Raw genomic sequence first — 22,004 nt, 5'->3', positions numbered from 1 at the left:
CCAGGGTTGTAGTTCTGCCTCTGAGTTTGACCTTAAGAAGCTGTCTGAGAGGACAGTTATCTCATTACGGAACAGGTTTCACCGTCCTACCAGGGGCAGTCGGCATGATCAGAGGATGGAGTGACTCACTTTCTTTGCCTTTCTTTCTCTTTATCTCTCTTTCATCCATCTCCATTCCTCCCTCTTGTCTCACATCTTCTTCATCTTTTTTTCCTCATTTGTCTTTCTTGTTCTCTCGCTCTCTCTCTCTTTTTTTTCCCAACCTCTTCTAAATATTGTTGAACCTGACACCACAGAGTTACCGTAATACACCTGAGAACTGACTGCAGAAAACGCTGTCTTAACTGCCATGCACTAAGAGGGATTATTGTCACAGGCGACACTGAAAGGGCTGTTGTTGCACTGCCTGCCTTGAAGATTGACACATTATTGTGTGTGTGTGTGTGTGTGTGTGTGTGTGTGTGTGTGTGTGTGTGTGTGTGTGTGTGCCAGTCTACACCACAAACTAGACAGATTTATAACTCAAAAGCCCAGAGCTTGTACAAAAAATAATGACTCATCAAAATGTTGCTATAGCCATGAAATGTGTGAATAATGGAATATTTGTGTGCAAGATTACAACAAACCAACTGACAGATGCACTGTACATTTCTGCAATAGCTGTCTCCAATATACTGTAAATTAAAGTGTGTCTGGTTTGCAGTCATTTCTAAAGAGTCAAAGCTAGGTAAATGTGGTCATGGATAAGTTTGTTTTGCAGTTATTTATTTAAATACCCATTTAATAGCTAAACAAAAAACACAGTATTCAACACAGACAACTGTTTGCCCTTCTCTCTCATCGTTTCTCTGTTACAAGTTCAGGAGGTGCCAACCCACCCACACTCTCAATGGAGATTAATGAAGGTGAATCTGTCAACGTCACAACGCCATTTTATTGGACACTCCTGTCCAATAAAATTGAAGGAAAGTTCAACTTCGCTTCCCAACCAACAACCAAAAGAAATCAACAGGACACATAAACACGATATACAAATGTAACCGATCAAGCTGCTAAAAAGAGACGTTCAAAGGATGTCACTAATAACATGAGCATGTGTCCATGTTTCTTCTTCCTTGCTGGCTAGAAAATAGATGTGAATTACATGAAGTGCTTATCTGGCTCTAGAATGTACGTCTAGGCAGTCTACTCTTTTGGAACTTCTTTATAGTGGTGCTGAGATTGCCAGTTTTTCTGGAGTGGAGCTGCCAACAGGTGAAGGACGATGCCCTGAATGTCCCCTTATACTCCAGTTAGCGCCATTATGTAAATAAGAAGACTTCCACACAGTCTAACTGGCTGTCGGGTTGTCTACACGTGCAGCAGTGCACAACATTATTTGCCGGAGTCGCCTCGCAAGTTTAACATTACTTACTTTCTTTGTATACTTTCTTTTATTTGTATTGACGCTTCTGAAAGTGGTGGAACGCGATTCCTAGTGGACACGTTTCTACGTTGCTTCGATCTGTCAGCGTCATAAAAATAGTGACGATAATTTAAAACAAGGACATTTGCTGAATATTGCGACACACCCTGCCTCACAGTATGACGATAATCACCCTCTGAGCAGGTGCTCTCATAACGCTGATGACATATTTATGGTGCAATAATTAATATGTTTTAATGTTCTTATATCCACAGGCATCCTGTTCAGGCATTTAGAAAACATTAGGATGGATGATGGATGAGAATGGTACGATTTTCTGGATTCCAGTGTTGTGTGTACACAGATAACCACGTTCCCTGTGTATTAAGGCCTATTTTAGAGCAGGTAGTCACTGGAACTATAACCCTTCAGTCTTACCTATGGTACTCTAACTGTTGCTGCCCAGCCAACCCTTCCCTCTCTTTCTCACTTTCAATCTCTCCATTTTTCTCTCTCTCCATCTTTGCTTCTCTCTCTCTCTCTCTCTCTCTCTCTCTCTCTCTCTCTCTCTCTCTCTCTGTCCCTGTCATATTGTCTCTACCTCCATCTCCTCTCCTGTCCTCCCCTCCATCCTTCTCAAATATATCCTCTCCCAGCTGTTAGGGGGCCAGCATTGGGCATGAGACCAGCACCAACCACCAGTGCTGAGGAGAGGGAGGGGCCAAACAGATGTTTGGTTGCAGAGTCATGCAGCTTTATTATCATTGTGGGATGAAGGGGGCTTGACAAATACAGAGGGACAAAGGAAGGAAGAAAATGAATGAAGAAAGATAAATAAAGGATTAAAAAACAACATTAAAACTTTCTGTATCGTCAAATATTTCCACACCCTACAGCAAAACTGGCTGGCCATCCTCCGGAATACATCACTTGTTTTCCCTTCTTCCTCCCACACCTCTTCCTCCTCCTCTGGGCTATTTCTGACTAAGTTTAGTCCGGTGTGATTGGCTGACCACATTCCAGGCAGATGTAAGACTTATCTTTGGAGTTCTTGGCTCAGGATGTTGTTGGAAGAAGTCAAATCAAAGCCCTGATGCCCAGCTGGATGTTAGGAGAGGAGGCTCTCTGTCTGCATGTCAGGCCGCCGCAGAGCTGAAGGGATCTGGACAGGGACAGGGACAAGAGCTTGCTCATGTCCTCCATGTAGCCATGTCCAAAACATCCAAGAACAAAAACGTCTCCTGGGTAAGTGGACCAGGTGGGCTGTGTGTGTGTGTGTTTGTGTTGTGGGCTGTGTCTGTGTTGCCTTTAGATATATATCTAAAGGCAAATTTACTGTCAAAACCGTTCCTCATTTGGAACTTATCTGTGTGTTTACAGTGGTTTAGTAGTGAGTTGTCTTCAAGGTCACAATAGGTCAGTTGTCCTGGACACTGTGGCTCAAAAATACGTCTACCTTGTTGCGTCTCTCTTACAACAGCTGTGTGCCATAAAGCGCCTGTTACTGTAGCGCTTTATAGAACACAGTGGCAGCCAGGAAATGCATTAAAACGCCAGACAGAAGCACCAAGCTGCATCACTTAAACTCAAATTACTGGCTGGCCTATACATCAATAAAACTGAAATTAGATAATGTTGCAGTTGAGTAACTTTCAAAAATGAAGGACAAATTTGACAGGGTGAGACTCAAATGAGATAAAACGATTCTCTAGGCACCGGTGAAAAAGCGATGATCATCTTAACCTTTAATGAGAAATCAGCTATGGTTTCTGATTTGACGTTAAGCAGTTGTCTGTCTTCCAGCTGCCTGTTGTAGGGTGACCGGTGTGGGGTAAAGAGAGGGCTCTTGACTCATCTCCCTGGATGTGCGTGCGTGACAAGCCTCCAGCCTCTGCCCTCCAGCCTCTACCCTCCAGCCTCCACCACAGACTTCCAGCATTGGGTTCTTATTGGCCTACAGCCCTTCCTAACCCCCCCTCCCCCCCTCACACCCACACTTATGAGCATGCATGCCCGCCCGCCTGTATAAGAGGCTTAAAGACAGACGTGTGTTTATGTGTGTTTCAGAGCACACGTGTGCACTGATGTGTGTGTGTGGAGGCAGCGTGTGGGATTTGTGTGTCGCGTGTCTGCTTCTCTGGGTTTGGACTGGGTGTTGGCGTGTTGGTTTTTATGAGGGTACTGCGGCCAGTGTCCTGTGGTTTTCTGCGTCTCTACTACGGCTAGCTCGTGTTTGAGGAGATTTGAAGTGTCATGGACCAGATTAAGTCAAGCCTCCAGCCAAGTCTGGTTAAATCCAAGGGCATGTCCTACATTAATGGAACGAGTAAGACTGATTTAAACAAGCATTCTCTCAAGCCTATTAATTAGAGGTAGATATAGTAACAAAAACATGATACACCAGCCATTGGATGAGGGCAGGGTCGGACTGGTCATCGGGAGATTTCCCGAACGGACGGTCAAACGGCGGCAGGAGGATAATGCAAAAAAAGAAATTATAATAATACACGGCCGTGGGCTGGTCTGTGTTTCAAAGTCCCGGGCCGTTTTTCAGTCCCAGTCCAGACCTGGGTGAGGGGATATAATAATGAAAATGAATTGAACCAAAAACGTATATTAGACCCCTAAGAAGTGTGGCTTCTTTGATCCTGGTGACACAGCAATCTACATGGTGACACAATGAGTTGGTATCTCATTAAAAAAAAACTCTTGATACTTGAGTGTTTGCTATCGTCCTGTACTGACAGTCTTTGAAAGCACACCAGCCGGTTCTCTTTAGAAGCTTCTTTAGCGAATCATCCCATTCGCTAGCAATTTGAAGCCTGGGACAAGGTTAGTGAACTAATGATCCTGATTGAGTCAGAGCTAGATTGCATGTCTTCAGTGCCCTTGGATGGGATGGGGGATATTAATAGTGATGTAGCAGAGTCCAGTAGTCCAGATGTCTGTCTGACCCTGTGAGGTCACTCAGTCATGCTGCTCTCTAGTCCAGCTCCAGCCTTGCCTGACACTGCCCAGATCATCTCCACAGGCTCTTAATCAATACATTTACATTTACATTTACATTTAGTCATTTAGCAGACGCTCTTATCCAGAGCGACTTACAGTAAGTACAGGGACATTCTCCCCGAGGCAAGTAGGGTGAAGTGCCTTGCCCAAGGACACAACGTCATTCGGCACAGCCGGGAATCGAACTGGCAACCTTCAGATTACTAGCCCGACTCCCTCACCGCTCAGCCATCTGACTCCCTATACACACTTCTCCACTAGAGTCCGTTCTTACACTCTTGAATAAGATGCACACCCAGGAGGATTCAGAGCCCATCCCAGGAGAGACACCACCCAGCCTAGTCCCATTCCTGCCACGACTGTTTGGGCGTGTATATGGAGTCAGGTGGCTGAGCGGTTAGGGAATCGGGCTAGTAATCTGAAGGTTGCCGGTTCGATTCCGGCCGTGTCAATTGACGTTGTGTCCTTGGGCAAGGGACTTCACCCTACTTGCCTCAGGGGGAATGTCCCTGTACTTACTGTAAGTCGCTCTGGATAAGAGCGTCTGCTAAATGACTAAATGTAATGTAAATGTGTTACGAGTATCGGTGGACATTGTATACACACACAAAATTCATGGTTGTCTCTTATCAAATAACAGGTCACCACAAGAGATGTGCAGTTAAAAAGGACCCATTTGGGGGCAGATTAATTTGTAGTTTACACCACATACATTTGTATTAACAAAAATATAACACATAAATGTGCACTTCTCTTTGAAGAGCGATATAACTCTTTATTTGATGGCATTTCACAATTTGGAACAGAGCCATAGCTCTTCCATTTAAACAGCCTGATTCTTTCAGCAACTTGTTTGGTTGCACACTAATCTGTCGTCACAGGCACGGCGGGTGTATTACCCAACACCGACCAATACAAATGACAAAATCCTCACCGTGGACTTTGCTAACAGAGCGGGAAACCAAAGGGACAGATCGGACTGCTGGACTTCAGAAACGACATCTTTGGTTGGGTTAGCGCTGCTTCAGGTCAGAGAAGAGTGTAGCAACAGATGCCACGCAAAGAAATAAGCCTTTAATGCCCCATGATTCGAACAGGGGTAACTACACACCAACTCATAATACAGATTTAGGTGAAACCCTTCGCGCTACTCATTCATCCGTGAGTCCTCTCGGAAGCTGCAATCGCAGTTTTTTTTTCTCTTCAATTGCGTGCAGGAGTTGGCTTGATACGTCGCATGCTATAGTACAGGCTGTGCATATATTGCTCTATACTTTCAGTAAGTGCGGATTTATCAAGCCATATGAGGGCCATGTTTAAGTTACTACCACCAGGAGACAAACCGGACTTTTGACACTTTCCGTTACAGCCGTGCAGCAACTAAAAACTAACCGATTTAACCGATATGCCGCCCAAGAAAAAGGTAGAATTTTTCACACTTGTCCCTACTGTGTATGTGTGTGTGTGTGTGTGTGTCTGAGTGTGAGCAGGAAGGATGGGAGAATGCACCATCTGTTGCGTTGATCATAATCCCTGTGTGAGGCCTCTCCTCATCGCTGCACTGAAGCACACAGGAACAGTGAACAGAATAGTTGTTGCTATGTATCTCCACAAGCGATCAATGTGCCATGTGGGATGAAGGAAAAACATGATACTCTTTATTTTAGTTTAGTCTTATTTCTATGTAGTTAGTTTGATATAGTGGCGTATCCTGTTGTGACCAAATAGGTCTGTGAAGATTTTTTTTTTTAACCTACATTTCTTGATATTCTGTTCGAAGGATATTTATAATTTGATGTTACGTAACATGATATTATGGTGACCACACCATTCTGGCCTGGCCCCGGGTTGAACGTAGATATGTTCATGTGAGCTTCAGATATGAGGAGGATATATCATTTAAGTATACCCAGTTGGCCCGTTGGTCCTGTCTTACTGACGTTTTACTCTGAAAATGTATCATAATAGTAACACGAGGATTACTTTAGAGTTCCTATTCCCTCAAAAAGCATTATAAAATGCAACCAAGTCACAAAATCAAAGTATACATTCCAAGCAAGACAATATAAAAAATAATATTGATATAACATTAGATTTTAAGTAGTATTCACACTGTTTTTATTTGCTCAGTGTTACTGTAAGTAAGAGAGCTGCAGTCATCAGGTTCAGGTTGACAGTCTTATATCGCAGTGTGCAGTACTGTCCTGTTGCTTGTTACCCAGAATAGAAAAAGCCTCTTAGAAGCTGTTACTGGGGCATTAAACCAGTGTCTTTCCTCTCTCCACCTCGCCTTCAGGAAATAGAGCAATATATCTGGAAAGTTCCAGAAAAACCAAAGTAGTTCCAACTGAAATTATTTTGTTCCAATACAACATTTGGTTAATTTTGAAACAGCCTTTCTGTGGCAAGTTTTATTACTATGCACTGATTTGGAAAATAAATTTATTTTAATCTGTTTTAAATATTGTAAAACACAGGTTACATCATATGTATGGAAAATAATACACATATATGGAAATACAAACATATCTGCCATAGCAGCAATTATAAAGGTATAGTTTATGTAGTCATCACCCAGTGCTGTGTACCATACATTCTGTTGTGTATGGAATCAGTGCACCACAGGAGAGTATTGGCCATTGACAGTGCCAGCAGTATTGTTGGCTGCCTATGAAGAGTTTGCATTTGTCTCTCTCTCTCTCCAAATCCTATATTGACGCATGCTATCTTAATCTCCTTACAGAGAGACAATCATGACCCAGGGCAGTGGCGAAGGCTTGTGTGAGGGTGTGTGTGTGTGTGTGTGTGTGTGGGGGGGTATTTTTTTGATATTCTCGTACAAAATAAAAACTAGAGGCTTTCCTCATGCCATAATACACCTGTCTGTGCCAACATCGTCATATCTGCTTCATGGCAGCAGTGGTAATGTGGCACGAAGCCAACAAATCCCGCCCACTCCCCCCCTCAACAGTTGAGACAGACCAGCCCATGAAGCAAGACAGGCAGTAGAGGTCACATAGTACATTTAATTCACTCATTGATAACCGCTTCAGTGGAAAGGTGAAAATCTGATTAACTGCTCATGAACTTCATTGCCGTTGTTTAACTGTTTGAAATGTCAGACGGATAAATACCATGATAGAAACGGCATGGTTTGCGGTCAGTGGAATAGCCACTGTAAAGCGTTTCTTGGGCTTGAAAAGGAAATATACCCAAACCTTGGCTGGCAGCCAGAGCTCATTTAGGGACAGACAGGAAATTAGTCACAATAAGGTTAATGACCTGCTCCATATCCCAGAATGCTTTGTTGTGGAGGCAGCAGACATGTTCACTGACAAATATTCATTGAACTTTACATTTACATTTAGTCATTTAGCAGACGCTCTTATCCAGAGCGACTTACAGTAAGTACAGGGACATTCCCCCGAGGCAAGTAGGGTGAAGTTCCTTGCCCAAGGACACAACGTCATTTTGCACGGCCGGGAATTGAACCGGCAACATTCTGATTACTAGCCCGATTCCCTAACCGCTCAGCCACTTGACTCCCTTATCAGCCACTTGACTCCCTTATCAGCCACTTGACTCCCTTTACTCACTTTAAAAGGAAAAGATGTAAGAGTGCAGGTAACAGATTAGAAACCACATTATATCAGAAGACGGGATGTACCATGAGAATCCCTTGTGGTGAAGACACAAGACAAATCCGTTCTTTCAACAATGCTTCAAAACACTTATGTCTGTATCTTGAAACACTTTTTTATTTTTTAAGAATCACACTCCCTGTGCCCTATTTAGTCCACAGAGCTATTCTATAACACTAACACACACACTTTCACCCTCTAACTCATACACACACACACACACGTGAGCACACACTGACAGACATGCCCGTAGCACACGCATGCATGCACACACACTACCCTCCACTCTACTCATCTCTAGAACATGCACAGCTCTCTCTGTCAGGGCTTGGCAGCTCTTTCAGCTGAGCTCAGCTTGTATATGGGAAGCTCTGATGCTTGAGTCACTGTAGTCATGCTGCACAAGGGACCAAAGTGTATTAAACACAAGCATGTGGCATTCAGGGTAAGACCATATGCATGTATGTTAATGTGTGTATCTGCATTGCCTGCATGGACAAGCGTGTGGCTTCCATTGTGTGTGTAGCTATTTGTGTAAGAACCTGCTCTTGTGTTTGTGTGTGCTCGCATAAGTATGTGCTTTCACATGTGCCTGTGTTTTCTAACTTTCTGTTTGAGCCCTGACTGACAGCTAACTTTAGCTTTGCTGGACAGAGAACAAGCTGGCCTCATTATGATGTCACCTTCTATTGGAGATGTCCCCGTGTACTACAGTACTACTGTCAGGCACATGTACACTGCGATGCCCCCTCTATGTTCCAGCCATTGATTTCACTGTAGCTGTAAATCCCTGTTGGGAGCCAACACTCTCATTGACCTGCTGTGCATCTCTGACAGTAGATCTGCTGACAGTTTACTGCTCTGTGAAGCACTCTGCTGTCACCGCTGATCTATTCGTAGTGAGGTGTAACGGAAGAGCTTCTCCGGTGTGAGCTTGCGCCCGTCTAAAACGGTGACAATAGGCGAGTTGTTTAACTGGGCTTAATGCTTAGGCGGCATATTTCTTTTTAAACGGTTTCCATGGAAACGCCTTTCCATATATACGTTTGTGTAGTGCGCAGGGAGTGTGGAAGTGATTTCCACGTTCCGCTGTCTGCTGTGCGTTGCGAAATGCCGCCTGGCAAGTCAATTCAACTGCACAATACATGGTCACATAGATGTATCGAACGCTTGGACCATTTGAAACTCATTTGTCACAGGTTGAATTGAATTCAAATGTATTATACTTCTAAGAGTGCACTATATACAGTGAACAATTCAGCATGAATTGTAATGTATTTTGGAAGAAGACTATTATGTCTGCCTGGTTATTATGTCAGGTTAGCCCTGAGGTGTCACAGCCATGGGAGACAAGTCTCTTCAACCTCAAAATCAATATCATGTTTTTCAAACAGTTTTAGACCCTACCATTCACCAACTACCATATCATCCCATTCTCATAACATTCCTTTTCAATATCCTTAGAGCGTCGCAGTACTGTCGTGCCACGTCTTCAGTAAGCCAAGAATGTGACACTTAGTGTAGGTGAGGTGGCTTTGGGAGGCAGCCCTGGAGGCAGCCCTAGAGGCAGCCCTGGAGGCAGCCCTGGAGGCAGCCCTAGAGGCAGCCCTGGAGGCAGCCCTGGATGACAGGGTGTGTTCACTAAAGCTGCAATATAATGCTCCATTATGAGTAGAATCATTAGAATTTAGAATAATTCCGATTTAATTCCACCTGTGACGAATGGGTTCTAAATGATTCAATCTATTGGACTCAAGTGCAGGACTGCAATACTGGAATGCAGTCTATCTGTCCAATCAGCCTGTCTTCTCTAATGTACCCCCTGGCTAGTGATGACACAGCTGTGTGGATGTATTAGAGTGTGGAGTCACCTTCAGAGCAACTCAGCAGAAAAGTTTATTTTAACAAACAAGTGGCGGATTCTTTCATGTTCATGTCTATATTCATTCACTTAGAAGACGCTTTTATTTATGGAAGTAAGACTACTGTGCATTGCAGTTATTGCAGGCGTTTGTGGTCAAACTCAAAGTATTGTCTCAAGCCTTTAGAATGGCTTCCTCTCCTTCTAGGACCTGATAATCATACCTAAAGCGCACTCACCAACGAAGCTAAAAGTAATTTCTCGAGCCTTCAGCTACTTATCTTCCCTCCTCTACCTTTTCTTCCTCCTCCTTCACCCGTCTCAAGGCACTCTTTTGTTAACCTTTCTTTTTCGTGTTTTATCCTGTACTGGACGCCTATCCTCCTCTAAGTTCTCTCTTCTCTCCTGGAGATGTGATAGCTTCTAACCCTCTCTCCTAGGCAGGTTAATCCTAGTGTTCGTCAGTTCTAAGGCATTCAGACATCTATCCTGTTGATGTTTTAATAGAACTTGGTCTGATAGCACGCTGTGCAATTTATCTATCACTGTCACGATGGGTAGAATGGCATACATTAGGATTGTGCACCGAGAATAGGCTTCTATTTAGACATGGTGGGGGGGGGGGGGGTAAGTGAATGAGTGTGTTACTGTAATGAGCTCATGAACCAGAACTTACATTTACATTTAGTCATTTAGCAGACGCTCTTATCCAGAGCGACTTACAGTAAGTACAGGGACATTCCCCCTAAGTAGGGTGAAGTGCCTTGCCCAAGGACACAACGTCATTTGACACGGCCGGGAATCGAATCTGGCAACCTTCTGATTACTAGCCCGCTTCCCTAACCGCTTAGCCACCTGACTCCCAACTTAGATAAAGAGTTGACTACAACACACCGAATGTTCTCCATGTGAGCGTAAGCTGCATGTGGGGAGCTGATTGATTCAAGGCTGAAAGCTCACCAAGGACTTTGTCTTGTGCTCCCTGTTTTGTCCTTTGTTTAAGGAAATGTGTTCTCAGGGAGTTGGGAAGGAGAGTGTGTGACTTGATTTGTGTGTGTGTGTGTGTCTGGCAGTGTGTATGTCCATGTCTGTGTGTGTGTGTGTCAGTGTTAGTGTATTTGTGTGTGTGTGTGACAGTGTGGCGGAGGGCCTGCGTCACAGTTTCTCCTGGGTAGGTGGACACAGAGGGCATTAATTACCACGTCTTTGAGGGGACAATCTAATCGGGGGACACATGGCACATAAACTTGAGTGTCCCAAGAGAGAAGAAATCCTACCACTTCCTGACAATTTGACAGAAGATTCTGGAAACACATGTCCCTCGTAAATGTGACAGCATACAAGGGTCTAGTGCTGAGGACAGCTTGGGATTTCTCAGCATCATGGCCAGAGGAAGTAATGGCTGTTATATAAAACCCTACCTGCTGGAGGGTTCTGCTGAGTGAGTGATGAGGAGAGAAGGAGGAAGGCATCCCCTGTGTGGATGCTAGTATACTGCAGCTGGGATTCCTCTATCTGCTGTAGAGTTACTATGTGGGAACCTGCTTCTAATGTTTTGTCTTTGTCTATCCTTCTTTCTCCCTCTCTCTCTCTCTCTCTCTCCCTCTCTCTCTCCCTCTCTCTCTCTCTCTCTCTCTCTATCTCTCTCCCTCTGTCTCCCTCTCTCTCTCTCTCTCTCTCCCTCTGTCTCCCTCTGTCTCCCTCTGTCTCTCTCTCTCTCTCTCTCTCTCTCTCTCTCTCTCTCTCTCTCTCTCTCTCTCTCTCTCTCTCTCTCTCACAGGGAGAGCGCCAGGACTCAGATGTTGTCGAGGAGAGGAACGCCCAGGTGCAGTTGGAGAAGGCCAAGGTATACTTCCTCCCTGAATCTCTCACGGTTTCATCCTGGTATTTACCTCTGCCCCCCCCTCCCCGTGTAGCTCCCGTGTTCTCAGAAACATGATGACATCACTGGCATATAGACAGGAAACAGACACCGGGGCATCGGATTAACCTGGCATTATCCTGAAATGAGTCACAGCAATATTTCCCCCTGCTTACCTCAGTGCAAATGTCCTGCATTTTTACTGAAGCATACACCTGCTTTAATGTAAAAGCAAGGGACTGACCAAAGGCTTATACAGCATCAATGCTATGCTTTTACACTCAGTTTACTATTCAGGGGAAAGGATATGATACTTGATAATGATCCTTAATATTTGAAACTCAATAATCCTGTGAAGATCACCTGTCATGATGTTTACTATACTTGACATGACGGATGATTTTCCTGACGACAGTGAACCTTTTCTCGAAAGCATGTGGAACTGACACCATCCCCCCTCCCTCCCGCCAGGCTGGTCTCTCTCTGACTAAGAAGGATGCTAGGGAGTCAGGTGGCTGAGCGGTGAGGGAATCGGGCTAGTAATCCGAAGGTTGCCAGTTTGATTCCCGGTCATGCCAACTGACGTTGTGTCCTTGGGCAAGGCACTTCACCCTACTTGCCTCGGGGGAATGTCCCTGTACTTGCTGTAAGCCGCTCTGGATAAGAGCGTCTGCTAAATGACTAAATGTAAATGTAAAATGTAATGCTGCTCCCTCAGGAAACTGAATTAGATCCTTTCACATTGTTAATATGCTCCCAGTGGTGTGCTGTTATTGATGCCGTGAACCCGCCCCACTAAGCCCTGCTGACCTCCTGCATCAGCACCAAGCCATCACTTCCAAACTGGAGCAATTTGTGTCTTGGTTTGCCGATCAAGCCACTAATTGGGCTGCTGGCATTTGACTTATTTAACATATCAGGAAATCAACAGAGACCTCCTACTAAGGAATTATAGGCTTGGGGGGTAGTTATGTTTACATGCAACAATGTGTGGTATGTGTGTATCATGTTTTTTGTACATTTAGTGTTTGTTCTCTGGAGATAGAAGTGGTCGACAGTATGTCTTAGCATCCCTGATTTTCTTCAGGGAACCGTTTAAAAAAAAGATTTTTAAAAGATAAATTAGTGCTTTTTTATGCCATAAAAAATTATTTTTTTACTGTGTCACATCTCTCAGAATATATCCATACTGCATCTCTCCCTATGAATGATTTAAGGTCAGACTGCTGCTTTTACGAGCTTGCACAAAAACCTGCAGAGTTTTACTGTTACACCCTGAGGCTCTCACACATGGAGGACACACACACACACACACATTCACCCATGTGTGCAAAATGTACACACACTGCATAATTACATCATTACTGCATAATCATATTTTTCTCACAGATCCCATTTTGCATATTAAGCTCGTCCTGCACATATTGTAATTCATCAGTAGTCACACACACAATAACACGCACAAACACACTTTTGTGTTGTTCACGCACAGACTCATTGAATTCAGCCGTTTCACCACATACTGTGTCCTGTTAGGATCAGACCTTAATTAATGGACATTGTTATTGGCGTTTGCTTTGGGCTGTGTAGTCCATGGTGTTAACACTCAGATGCTGCTAGCAGCCTTGTGTCTGTCTGACTGTTCCTGCATAGAAGGACCTTTAATGAGAGCATTAACTGCTTGGAGTTCCAGCAGACACATTGCCACACACCATGACAAACATAGTAAACAGTGGAGCCCGCTGCCGAATAGCAAAGGATGTGTTTGACTGTGTAGAGGATGGGACTCTTATGCCTTTTAATTGTCATTTAGAGATTTTTTGATAGATTGCTATTGTAATGATATTGTATGTCATGCATTGAGAGGTTATTGTACGATAGTCTGTCAAATGATTTGAAGATATCACACATTCAACAAGGCTTTGACTCTAGCTCAAACCGATAACAGAACTCTCAGTCCTACTGTCCCAGTCAAGTCAATGTTATTGATCCCACTAGGGGAAATTGGTTTGTAGACTGGTATTAAAACACATTTAGTCCATCGTAAATACTACATAAACAGCATACCTGACACCACACAGAGACAACAACACAATACAGTACAGTACAAGGATCACTACAGTTACATTTACATTTGGCAGACACTCTTATCCAGAGCGACTTACAGTAAGTACAGGGACATTCCCCCCGAGGCAAGTAGGGTGAAGTGCCTTGCCCAAGCACACAACGTCAAATTGCACGGCCGGGAATCGAACCAGCAACCTTCGGATTACTAGCCCGATTCCCTAACAGCCACCTGACTCCCTCAGTTAGCATTGTGTATCTCCACGTGTGTCCCCAGTTCAAGCCGGTGGCGTTCGCCGTGTACTGTAACTTCTCCTACACCCCCGCGGACGAAGACAACGTGCCCGTGCCTGGAACAGCTGTCACCTTCGAGGCCAAAGACTTCCTGCACGTCAAAGAGGTCAGGGGTCATGTCCGTGCGCTCTGAACCGACGATGCTTCCACGAAGCTTCGTTTTAATCCGAATGCACAGGCGCTCTCAGTGTGTCGCGCTGTCCCTTAAACCATGCTGATGATGATGATGTGGGTGAGGGTGATGAAGATTTCCGTGAGGTTGACGACGACCACCTCAATCCCACAATGTCTTCTATCTGTGGCTATTCGGTCCTGCAGAAGTTCAACAATGAGTGGTGGTTAGGGCGCCCAGTGAAGGAGGATGGCGTGGTGGGCTTCATTCCCAGTCCTGTTAACCTGGAGACTATCTTGATCAGGAGAGAGGTGCAGGCCAGGAAAGCTGCCAAGGCCTTAGCCAGGTATGTGTTCTAGTCTCTCCGCAGTCCGTTAACGACAGTGTGTCTAGTGTGCGTGTGTGTACATGTTGTGATTTTGTGTATGTGTGTGTGTGTGTGCGCCTGTGTGCAAGTTTCTGCTGATAATGTCCACCGTTCAGACAGGGCGCTGAGCTAGATGACAGTTGAATCTCCATTTTAATTTCAGTAAAGCAGCAACTACCCAGGATATGAACGCAAAGAAGTATACACCTCCCTCAACAGTTGCCCAGGCAAAAAAGAAATCTGTAAGTGTGTGTGTGTGTGTTTGTGAAGGACGTGTGCATGCCCTTAAAAGTGCCTGCATTTGCAATCGATAAAGATCTTAGTATATATTTGGATGTATGATCTAGTTTATGTTTTTTGTGTGACGTGTGTATGTGACGTCGCTGGAGTGCTGAGCTCGTCTGAGGGTGCTGTTCTCTCCTGTCGCCTGTAGGGGGAGCAGGTCGCTCCGTATGATGTGGTGCCCACGATGCGTCCTGTCGTGCTAATGGGACCGTCGCTGAAGGGCCTAGAGGTAAGTGGTGCTACACACACATACTACATACCAAGGCCGTAATCATAATATATATTGGGGGGGATGGACACACACATCCAAATTCAAATCTGGTCAAAATGTCCCCCCCCAATATATTGATATAAAAATATAAATGTGCTACGCTACGACAGGCAACCACGTACGCTGTCCGAAATTATCATTAAAAAGTTAATTTGTCCCCCCCAATGTTGACTCCATGGCTAGGGCCTTGATACATACATACACATGCGCGCCCTGCACACGCATACATACACAGACACTATATTAAATCCAGCGATATCCTTTCAATTACAGGTGACAGACATGATGCAGAAAGCGTTGTTTGATTTCTTGAAACACAGATTCGATGGCAGGTGAGCGTGCCAAGTTTTGTTGAATAAAGAATCCATCAAATTCCTATGTTTGCTGTATACACGTTGTGTACATGTTCTTGGCAAACTTGCAGTTCATTTTGCAGAATTACCATAACTCGCGTTGCTGCAGACATCTCTCTAGCCAAGCGGTCTATACTGAACAACCCCGGAAAAAAAGCCCTAATGGACCGCTCCAACAAACGCTCCAATCTAGGTAAAGCCTGAATCTGAATCTTCTTGAACTAATTCTGCATCTCTCAGATACTCATGCTACCCAACACTTACCATTCTGTTCTTACACTTCTTTCATACTGTAACGTCGACTGTTATCCGTATCAAACTGTCTCACCAGATAGACTGGCATACTGTGATACCTATTGCGATGGCCTATTGTTCTGATATTACATGCCTTTCACAACCAATGACAAAGGTGAACTGTAGAGTAGGGTGTGATTTAAAAACATTCAACTCTGTCCTAGTCAGTATTATTCGTATGTAAGTCATGCTAGATCTGGATGCTGGGAAGACATAGCATAGCTCCAGCATGTGTTCTGAGTGATTTACTCTGCGCTCTGCCCCTCTCCTCGCTCTGTCCCTCTCCTCGCTCTGCCCCTCTCCTCGCTCTGCCCCTCTCCTCGCTCTGCCCCTCTCCCCGCTCTGCCCCTCTCCCCGCTCTGCCCCTCTCCTCGCTCTGCCCCTCTCCTCGCTCTGCCCCTCTCCTCGCTCTGCCTCTCCTCGCTCTGCCTCTCTCCTCGCTCTGCCCTTCTCCTCGTGGCCACATCTCAGACGCAGCAGGTACGTATCAACCACCGCACCTGTAGCTCGTATGATATGTTGGAGTTGAAGCCACACGTCCATGCTGTTTACACAAGCTTAAATTTGTTCAGGATTCATTTCTTTTTTTACCTTGTGATCTGTACAACTCTACCCAGTACATTTCTCTGGCTTAACTTAAGACAGGCCAAACAGCTCAACTACCAAACTCATGTCATCTCGACCCCTCTCAGTACTCTTCGCTGAGAGGGGTAGATGAGTTTCAGTTTAATTACTGATTAACTGTAGCTATCAAATGGCAGGGTATAGTTCAGTGATTAGAGAGCTTCACTGCAGATCAAGAGGTTACAGGTTCAAGTATTACCCCCCCCCCCCCCTGAACTATACGTTGCTTTAATTCTAAGCATCTGCCAATTGAATATATTATTATTACATCTGTTTTAAAAATATGTACATCCTGATACATGATGTGATCTAAGTCATGCCAGCTCTGTCATCCTCACTTTAATGGTTTTACCATAAACCATTTTGAGCACTTACAAAACCTCACCTATCAGTTCTCCCACATATTTTTAGGATTAGCATATTTTTAGAGTTTGTCAGTTTACAGCAATGCATGGAAAGCTTTGATGATATGCAAAGCCTGTTTTGAAAAGCATTTTTAACATTGTAATACGGAGGCATGGATGAACGACTGAAAGGAATGGATGAATGGATAAGGGACCACAACACATGACTGGTGTCGGATATTGAAGTGTAGGACAACCTCTTCCTCCAACTCCTTGTTGCCTCCTCGCCCCTTCAGCCCAGATCCAGGGGGAGGTGGAGCGGATCTTTGAGCTGGCCCGCAGCCTGCAGCTGGTGGTCCTGGATGCAGACACGGTCAACCACCCCATCCAGCTGGCCAAGACCTCCCTGGCTCCCATCCTGGTCTACGTCAAGATCTCCTCCCCCAAGGTGAGCTACATTTACATTTAGTCATTTAGCAGACGCTCTTATCCAGAGCGACTTACAGTAAGTACAGGGACATTCCCCCGAGGCAAGTAGGGTGAAGTGCCTTGCCCAAGGACACAACGTCAGTTGGCGGGGTGTGGGGGTCAGAGGTCACTATGGATGCGTGCATAAACGCTAAAGGAATCACCCCTTTGTTGATAGGTTTGAAGCGGTTGTGCTGTTTTTTGGGTTACCACAACCCTGTGTGGAAGTCAAAACTGTACAGAGTTTTATGTTGTGCTGTTCTGTAGCTGTTTTATAGTCATTAGTGTAGCGGAGCTGACAGGGGTTCAGTGTGAATGAGAATGGGTTTGGGTTGACTTTGCAAGACCACTGGCGAGATGTACAATTTTGTAACTATTAGTAATTCCCACATGAACACTTTTCTTGAACTTTTCTATTCTAATTTTCTGAGATTTCAAATATAATGATTTTACTAATGCTTTTTCTCCTGCTGGCTTTCGTCCAGGTGTTAACCAGGCTGATCAAGACCAGAGGAAAGTCTCAAACCAAACACCTGAACGTCCAGATAGTGGCAGCAGACAAGCTGGCTCAGTGTCCTCCGGTGAGAGCGCCCTCTAGTGGCCAAACAGCTCAACTACCAAACTCATGTCATCTCGACCCCTCTCAGTACTCTTCGCATTAAAAACAACCTTCTTCCTCAGGAGAAAAACTCAGTTTTCCCACCAAAGCCAAACAAAGTATTCATTAATGACAGGTTGCAATCATGACCTAGAAAAAAACAAGTACATTTGCCATGTCATCCTTTTAAAGAAAAGGCCAATTTCATCCTTTTCATATGACTTTGCACTGTGTACATAAATCTGCCTTTGAACTGTGTCGTTGGACTGGCATCAGTGTAAAGTTGATCCGTGTGTTGATAGGTATTTGCATTAATATGGGTATTGATTCCACAGCATGAGACAATGAAAGAGATTTCCCAATGGCTTCCTGTGTGTGTGTCAGTGGCTTCCTGTGTGTGTGTCAGTGGCCGTGTGCTTGGACTGTACGTGGCTGTCCTTCCTTGATGATCTGACCTCATTTCCTTACATCTCCTGATCTGAAACTTGCTCTAGGACCTAATCACAGACTTACTTGATCTGATTAGCTAGGATAGGGTTATTTTAAGTCCTCCAGTCTCTGGTCTCCGAGGGGACGGGAAAGCAGGCAGTGACACAGATTGTGTTCCAACAATCTTGTCTGGAATCAGGGACCCATTTCACAATACCTCTCTTTCAATACCAATCTACATCCCCATCCCAGCGCTGTATAGGAGAGTGACAACAAAGACATCACTTAAGGCTCATTATCTCTCAACAGCAAGTCCAGTAAACCAGAAGCAGCATTTAGAAGGCAATAATCTGTTGTGAAATGCATTACATAGTGATTGACACATTTATATGACTAGTATACAATATGTATTATATATATATATATATATGTTTTAACTCAAGCATGCAGTGCTTCCAGTCCACCCATTCCTCCAGGTCTGACTCCCATCCCTCCCCAACGGTTTCCACAGGAGATGTTTGACGTCATCCTGGATGAGAACCAGCTGAGCGACGCCTGTGAGCACATAGCAGACTACCTGGAGGCCTACTGGAGAGCCACGCACCCTCCAGAGATGGAGCCGCCCAGCACCATGGTGATGAAGCTGGCAGAGAACACTCTACCCGCCAGCCCCATAGCTGCTCTGCCACCTGCTAAGGTACACAACTACCCCTCCCCCATACAGTGCCTTCTCACTTACCTCACGATCCACACCTCTAACCCTTCACTTCGATGCACGTACTATGTCGTTACCATAGGTTTTGCTATGCAGTCACATGGTAATTGATGTCTAGTTAGCGTTAAACTCAAAGGACAGACACTTGCATGGAGTACGATGAAACGTGTACTTTAGTTGGTCTCAGGAAAACAGCTCCACCCAGAGACATCTCTCTCCTGCTGCATCAGCTCAGCCCTTCTCTGCTTTGCTCTCTGCTGCGTCACTGTCAGGGTGCCGCCTACACAAATGTCAGGGGTCAACACACCTGCAGAAGTCCATATTCTGTTATTCGAACACAGTATGTTTTTCGGTTCTGTTTGTTGCTGTTCTGTTTGTCATCGACGTGATGTTGGATATGATGTGTGACATGAGTCTTTGTAATCCTCCCTGCCACTGTTCTCCACTTCAACATCACTGCAGCTGTTCTGTCTCCTGCTTTCATCTGTCATGTGACCTTTTTCATTTCTCCATCCCTTTCTTCAAACCTCATCCTCTGGGGAATGTACAGAAATGAGATAGCAGTGTGTCTGGTGAGTGAGACATGAACAACGACTAGTGTCAATGCCCTCGCACCACTACAGTAGGATAGACAAGTAGTTCTAGCAGTGTTTTCACCTCCTGTGTGTGTGTGTTGTGTATTGGCAGTGCAAGAGAGGTGTGTGTGTATGACAGTGAGAGAGAGAAAGAGAGGAGAGAGAGAAATAGAGGAGAGAGAGAGTGTGTATATGTACATACGTATGTGCATATTTGTCAGCCTAGAACGTGTTCCTCTACATTGCTATCCTCCATTGCATGTTTGCCCTAGGAGGACCAGAAGAGCAAGAAGACAGCCCTGACCAAGAGGAAAGGCTCCAGGGAAAACCAGCTCGACCAGCAGGAGCAGAGGGAGCCTGTAGCCCAGGAGCAAGCAGACGAGGAGGGCCAGAGAGAGGAGGACGACCGTCCCCCGAGAACTGAACCAAAGAGACCACAGCACAGCCACCACCACCACCACCGCAGGGCCGAGAACCACAACCACACCCAGGCTCAGATTCAGACGGCGGGCGTGGACCCGCAGCCTGGCAGGGGGGACTACGCCCAGAGGATCCCCCGCAGGCAGGCCCTGGAGGAGCAGGAGGAGGAGGATCAGAGGATCCCCCGAAGGCAGGCCCTGGAGGAGCAGGAGGAGGAGGATCAGAGGATCCCCCGAAGGCAGGCCCTGGAGGAGCAGGAGGAGGGGGAGGAGGGGGTGCAGCCCTACAATCACAGGGCCGTGTCGCACAGGGACCACAACCACCACCATCACAACAGCAACCACCATCATCACCACCACCACCACCATCACCGTGGCAACAGCCAGCTGCACCCCAGGGAGGATTACGAACTGGAGCACAACGAACGTAACAGACAGCACAGACAACACCCTAGCTACCAGCCACGCACACACAGACAACACCCCACTGCCAACCACTACCATTACCAAGGCAGGGACAGAGACAGAGACAGGGACAGGGACAGAGATGGCAGGCATGGGGACTCAAGACATTGGCACCAAGATTTTATACACTAGTGAATGTTTTCATTGTTGTGTGTGTGTGTGTTTGTGTTTCTCTTTGCACTGCACTAAAACAGAAATCCAGGGTCTCTCTCGTACTGTCTCTGGACACTCAGTGGTTATTCTTCTGGCTGTCTTCCCTCCATCTCCCCCTCTACCTCCCCGTATAACTAGATCTCTCTATCTTTCTGCCTGTCTCGACCATCTCTTTCTCTCGCTCACTCTTCTCTCTCTGATTCTCATGTCTCTCCTGTGCTCTCATCCATTTGCAGGACTTTGTTTTCCCAATGAGCAGTTTGATGGTTTGTCAAGTGTTTTCTGGTGTTATATAGGGTAACAACAATGTAGGTACCTTAACATTTTGAAACACCTAGAAGATTTATGTTTGAAGGAATTGTACTGTATCTTGCCAATTCAAAACGGTGTGGAATTATTAATCCCAGAGTTATTGATCAGACCGTACTCTAATAAGTAATGTCCATGACTAAAATGACTTAGTCTTAATATTAGGCTTAATATTATTTTGACGATATAAACACAGAATTAAACCATGATGAAAGACAGTTATCCCCTTATTGGTTTGTCAGTTGAAAACATATTCATCCTTCTTTTTGTTCACACCATTTAATTGTGTATCATGCCACCAATAGCCACCAATTCCTTAGTAGAAACATAAAAGTCCATAATTATTTTTCTACCAATGATTGTAAGATGGGAACTCAGATTCCTACTGTACTGACCTGCACTCTGTCTGGAAGCATCACTTGTTTTCTACTGTCTTAGACTTGCGCTGCATAGTACAGTACGTGCTAGAGACTATGCATCTTGCAACATGCAACTTGTGATTACAAATATAATATATAGCTTGAAAACAAAACAATTTCTATGCATTTGTATATACTTCATAATTGCCTTTGTAGACATGTTAAATGGAGAGTAGAATGCCTGTTGCACTGTTAAATAGAACTGTCACTATTGACTTGGCTAGCGAGGACTTTAATGCTGGTTGAGGTATGTTTCTTTCTAACTTGTGTGTTTCATTTTGTATAGTATTTATTCCGAATTTGTTTGATTTTGTTTGAAATGATGTCACACGGGATGCAAAATGTTATTTTTTTTGCTTGATGATAAACATGTTCAGTATCACCTATTGGTCTTCTTTTAAACACCAGGATATGGTTCTTATTGTAAAACAAAGGGATCTTATAATGCCACAGTCAACTGTTTTTCCTCGGTTACTCTCTAGCAAAGTCGTTCGGACAGGCCCTCTGAACAATGCCAGAGAAAAATGAAAAACAAAAGTTCACACTGATTAATGTGCATACGTAAGTACATTTTTTGATTTCAATAGCAATGAATATGAAAAAAAGCTCATTACGATAGTAATAATGCTCTTTTAATATGCTATATATCACTTGATATGTACGGATTTA

The 22,004-nt window shown here is 44.8% G+C and overlaps 1 protein-coding gene across 1 annotated transcript; it reads left to right on the top strand.

Annotated features, from left to right (window-relative positions):
- The first annotated feature begins 5,819 nt into the window (after positions 1-5,819).
- On the top strand, positions 5,820-20,586 carry cacnb2b (calcium channel, voltage-dependent, beta 2b). Its single transcript, XM_067252933.1, has 13 exons — positions 5,820-5,837; positions 11,697-11,762; positions 14,119-14,241; positions 14,454-14,593; positions 14,778-14,856; positions 15,048-15,128; positions 15,444-15,502; positions 15,607-15,716; positions 16,289-16,297; positions 17,082-17,233; positions 17,739-17,834; positions 18,792-18,977; positions 19,852-20,586. Exons 1-13 carry the CDS (start codon positions 5,820-5,822, stop codon positions 20,584-20,586), a joined length of 1,854 nt encoding a protein of 617 aa, XP_067109034.1.
- The last annotated feature ends 1,418 nt before the right edge of the window (positions 20,587-22,004 follow it).

The sequence above is a fragment of the Osmerus mordax genome, chromosome 16 (genome assembly GCF_038355195.1).
Source record: "Osmerus mordax isolate fOsmMor3 chromosome 16, fOsmMor3.pri, whole genome shotgun sequence".
Taxonomy (NCBI): Eukaryota; Metazoa; Chordata; class Actinopteri; order Osmeriformes; family Osmeridae; genus Osmerus; species Osmerus mordax.
The sequence above is the reverse complement of the archived record's forward strand: the minus strand, read 5'-3'. Positions and strand labels throughout refer to the sequence as shown.

Coding starts and splice junctions, on each gene's coding strand:
- cacnb2b (XM_067252933.1), top strand. Junction 14,857..15,047: donor CCCAGGCAAAAAAGAAATCT/GTAAGTGTGTGT, acceptor TGTCGCCTGTAG/GGGGAGCAGGTCGCTCCGTA. Junction 15,503..15,606: donor AAACACAGATTCGATGGCAG/GTGAGCGTGCCA, acceptor TTCATTTTGCAG/AATTACCATAACTCGCGTTG.